The sequence below is a fragment of the Ostrea edulis genome, chromosome 6, assembly GCF_947568905.1.
Source record: "Ostrea edulis chromosome 6, xbOstEdul1.1, whole genome shotgun sequence".
Taxonomy (NCBI): domain Eukaryota; kingdom Metazoa; phylum Mollusca; class Bivalvia; order Ostreida; family Ostreidae; genus Ostrea; species Ostrea edulis.
Window position 1 is genome coordinate 54,374,275 of NC_079169.1, and position 5,000 is coordinate 54,379,274.

Genomic DNA, 5,000 nt, shown 5'->3' on the forward strand with positions numbered 1-5,000 from the left:
AGCTACTAATCATCACTCATTAGTATAAATCTACTGAAACAGACGTGCAACAAAGACTTTCCTGTCTTGATATGTAACCACACAGCCAAGCCTCTGTCATGGTTTACAAGAGAACTTGTGACTACAATCAAACTTTATTACCATACTACTTTAGTACTTTTCATTTTATTTTTAACATATAATTTGATACAAAAATCAAACACAAGCGATTTTTTACTCTGGAGTTTCTTGGTAAGACTTTAAAAGTTAGTCCTCTTACTGTGTCTAGTACAAGCTTTTGGTTGAACTGAAGTTCCATGTCGTGCTTGAAGAACTCTACATTTCCTCCAAGACCCGCAAACTCCTGAAAATACACACATTAGCTTATACATCATGTACATTTTCTTTAGTCTAAATTCTTTTGAACAGAAACATTACCAGAATTATCAATGGATTAATAAATTTGTCCTGGTCTAGGAAATAATTCAAACTTGTAGAGTTAACTCCCTTTCCAAATTCTAACATGAGTTTATACATATTTTGATGGCTTCTGCTCTGACAGGGTGAGTCAACACTGTTTCTTAATCTACTTCTACAAGTAACTTATACAGTGTAAATTATATACTCTATAAATATCTAGAGGGGAGGATCATACAATTTATACAGTGTATAATATGATCCATAAATATCTAGAGGGGAGGATCAAACAATCTATACAGATTGGATAATGTACTCTAAGAATATCTAGAGAGAAGGATTATACAATTTACACAAGTGTGGATAATATACTTTATAGATATCTTGAGAGGAGGATCATACAATTTATACAGATAAGTAATATACTGTCGAAACTGCCATGGCGACACAATGTATTAAGCGACTCACTGTCGAATGTGACCATAAAAAGTTTCCCCCAAGACGTTACTCTATCTATTGTACCTGTATTAAATGACCACCTGTCTGACACCACCAATGACCATAATTTTTACAACCTTTTCGTGTAATATCACAAAATTTTAGCTCTATTTAACGACTGTACATTTTTCAATTACAACATAATTCCTACTTTCGATTTCGGTTGAGCATGACTGTTGTGGGAATTATCGCCCCTAACACTTTCGTTTTAAAATGTACAGGTAATATAGTTCGGCAGTGATCTTGTTTAGTCGGCCCTCTGAATCAATTATTATACCTAAGCTGTCAATGTGCAGGATCGTGTATGGTTAATTAATAAAACCCAAGTTGTTAACAAAATTAAGGATCAGGGAATCAGGGCTGATGTGTTTGAAGGTGTGAATTTCGACTAACTGTAAGAAGTGTGGGGTAGATCGAATATAAATATACCATTATGTTCAACAGAGTGAAAAGTTAGCCTGATTGTGATATAAATCAGGCATATATTGTGCTTCTAGGACTAAAGTTATAAATGGAGTATTCGCAATTTCCCTGCATGAGATACCCGAAGTTTCCAGAATCCTGACCTAACCCTGTGCTTTATAGATATCTAGAGAGGAGGATCGAACAATATATATATGTCTCCTACCTGTTCCATTTTAAACAAAGCTCCTTTACTTGGTAATATGGGAGCGTCTCTCTCATCTCGTGTGAACTGATGCTGAATATAAAATAAAATACATAAACAACATACATTAGGTATTAAACTATATACATGTTTATTGCAAAATATTGATCAGAACATGACGAGCAGACGTCAAAAATGAATATTAAGTTTTTTAAATTTCTTACATATACATTGTACAAAGAATGTTTTGTTCATATGCCATTATTATGAATATGTACAAGTTCAAATCAACAACAGTAAAATTCTGTAACCTGGGCAGCTGCTGGGCTGAAGATAATGACCAGTTTAAAGGAATGATAGGTTGGTTGCAAATTCAACACATGCTGTTGTGTTCCACAGTTTACTTTGTGTAATGTAAGATTCCATGTTCTGTTGTGTTCTACAGTTTACTATGTGTAATGTAAGATTCCATGTTCTGTTGTGTTCTACAGTTTACTATGTGTAATGTAGGATTCCATGTTCTGTTGTGTTCTACAGTTTACTATGTGTAATGTAAGATTCCATGTTCTGTTGTGTTCTACAATTTACTATGTGTAATGTAAGATTTCATGTTCTGTTGTGTTCTACAGTTTACTATGTGTAATGTAAGATTTCATGTTCTGTTGTGTTCTACAGTTTACTTTGTCACAATTGTGTAATGTAGGATTTCATGTTCTGTTGTGTTTCACAGTTTACTTTGTGTAATGTAGGACTGTAGGATTTCATGTTCTGTTGTGTTGTGTAATGTAGGACTGTAGGATTTCATGTTCTGTTGTGTTCCACAGTTTACTTTGTGTAATGTAGGATTTCACGTTCTTAAATTCACTCAGTGTGCCACTGGGTCCCATTTTACAAACAATTGATGATGACGTCCAAAAAACATAATAACATATTAATTCATTCAATTTTTGTCTACATAAATTAAAAGAAGTTGTTTAGAGAATTACACAAAATGCTTTTTGGATCGAATCTAAATTTTATTTTTTTACCTGACGTTTAGCTTACCTTGAGACTAGACTTTAAGGAATGACCAGCCTGTTCTCGCACAGTGAAGGATGTTGTTCGACTGAGCGCTCGGAGATCTCTCCAGATCCCTTCCCATCGAAGACAGTGCTTTCCTAGGCTGGATGGAAACTAGAATAAACAAGATCGACTAGATGTCCATAAAAAGATATCGCACAAATTGATCTTTGCTGCAGAAAGGAAGCCAATTCATCTAATGATTTGCTATGGTCATTCATAACAATTTTTCTTACCAGAAAAGATACTGCTATGAATCTATTGCAGCTAAAATCAACCTGCACAAGTGTAGTTGTGTTTATTTCTGCCGCAGAATAATTATTTTTGAGGAAATCTATAGCCATTTTTGCAACCGCAAAAAAATCCACGCAAAACTCTCCAGATTTATAGTACAGTGTATTTATGAAATATTTCAAAGTGTTATTAATGACTAGAGTTCTCACTATAAATATGAGAAATTTACACAGAGGCATATGTATGTAGCACTGGCACATCAAGATTTAAAGAAAATATCTTTGTAGATAAAACTTATTTGTCAACATACAGTGAAGTCCATGTTGATGCCTCTAGACTTTTCTTTGAATCCACTCCATGGATACTCCAAGTTCATTTCATACACAGATGTAGAAAATCTGAAAACAGATGTAGAATGCTCTGTGATCCGTTTTACAAAACAACTTACGACAAATTCGCAAGTCTTAAATTGTATAACACAGTTAATAGTTTAAAAGATTGAATTAAAACATTTCTGAAACTTAATTTTCAACATTATTTTTTCGCTATTTTACATTGGAGTGAATTATCTTACAATAAACGAGAAAATTCCAGAATGTAAAGTTGGTTGTAAGTCGTAAGTTCTTTTGTAAAATGCATCCCTGGTTTCCTCAAATCAAAAACATGGAAATGACTACACAATATGGCATGAGCCCGGTTTTACCCTTTACAATGTCTTAACTTTAAGGTTGTTACTCCACATTAAGATTGCCTACTTTAAGGTTGTTACCCCATATTAAGATTGCCTACTTTAAGGTTGTTGCCTGACATTAAGATTGCCTACTTTAAAGTTGTTACTCCACATTAAGATTGCCTACTTTAAGGTTGTTACCCCACATTAAGATTGCCTACTTTAAGGTTGTTGCCTGAGATTAAGATTGCCTACTTTAAGGTTGTTACCCCACATTAAGATTGCCTACTTTTAAGGTTGTCTTACCTAACATCAAGATTGCCTACTTTAAGGTTGTTACCTGACATAAGATTACCTACTTTAAGGTTGTTACTTGACATTAAGATTGCCTACTTTGAGGCTGTCTTACCTGACATCGGGGTTGCCATTCAGCGGTTTAGAGAAGCGGAATGCCCCTCCATGATCCCCCTTCAGACTTCTGTTGTATTCCAGTCTCACATTCTCAGCTCTGCCAAACGTGTTTGGTAAAGCAAGGCTACCCACCTGAAAATGTGGTTCATAAAAATAGTATTTGTCACACCACTAATTTTCATTGAGTAACAAATTTTTACAGAAATTTACAATAAACAATGGAGACAGTATTATGCCACTGATGTGAATCAAACCAGGGACCTCTGACACAGCAGTCTAGTGAACTTCTTATCAAACTAAAGGGTTAACCCTCTAACACAGCATGTAAGAAGGTTGTGTATCTGACTACCACATCTTATATTGCCTGGATTGACATTAAGTAATAAGGTCATATATCTGACTACCACATCTTATATTGCCTGGATTGACATTAAATAAGAAGGTCATGTATCTGACTACCACATCTAATATTGCCTGGATTGAGTTATCAAATTATAAGAATATTTTTTTGTGAAAGTATTTTGCAAAGCAACATGGATTCTGGGGAGTCATTTGCTTGAATTCAAGACATTCCCTACTGTGAATACAAAATGTAAAAAACTATACTGTATGTGTACTTATTTTAGCAAGATTCAAATTTTAGCGGATTTGGCACGGAAGCAGAGGCACTAATTCCTACTTGCGTTATAATATGAACATCTCTAAATTAATCATGATTATGCTAAAAAAAAAACCATCAGCTCGGAATACGTCGAATTGTAAATACGCTAAAATGTACATTGCACTATAACTACGTTTGTGTCAATTTGAATACTTTTTATTTAACTATGTTCTATCAATCATACTCTTTCACTTGTAAACAGTTCGTTTTCTCTGTAACATACTCACTTTGCCTTCAAAAGACCGTTAACACAAATAAATACATCATACAGTAACCCAATTGAACCTGACACATGGCTATTGTTTATCATTGTTTATCTTCATTGATTCAGTTGTTGTCTCCACCTAACTTTATCCTGTTTCATAAGACAGTAAACACACTCCATTTTTACTCTTTAGTGTGTATGACAGCCTTACCATTGTGGCATTATTGTCACCACCAAATGTGGTATGAGCACCGCCGTA

The 5,000-nt window shown here is 34.3% G+C and overlaps 1 protein-coding gene across 1 annotated transcript in view; it reads right to left on the reverse strand.

Annotated features, from left to right (window-relative positions):
- Nucleotides 1-5,000, reverse strand: part of LOC125646085 (sorting and assembly machinery component 50 homolog) — a 13,121-nt gene that overhangs the window by 3,600 nt on the left and 4,521 nt on the right. Inside the window, exons 5-10 of the mRNA XM_048872230.2 lie at nucleotides 4,953-5,000; nucleotides 3,874-4,007; nucleotides 3,105-3,192; nucleotides 2,546-2,674; nucleotides 1,523-1,594; nucleotides 260-343 (exon numbers count right to left, since the gene is read on the reverse strand). The exon at nucleotides 4,953-5,000 is cut by the window's right edge and continues 56 nt beyond it. Of these exons, the coding sequence (XP_048728187.1) occupies nucleotides 260-343; nucleotides 1,523-1,594; nucleotides 2,546-2,674; nucleotides 3,105-3,192; nucleotides 3,874-4,007; nucleotides 4,953-5,000 (555 nt within the window). The remainder of the gene's footprint in view (nucleotides 1-259; nucleotides 344-1,522; nucleotides 1,595-2,545; nucleotides 2,675-3,104; nucleotides 3,193-3,873; nucleotides 4,008-4,952) is intronic.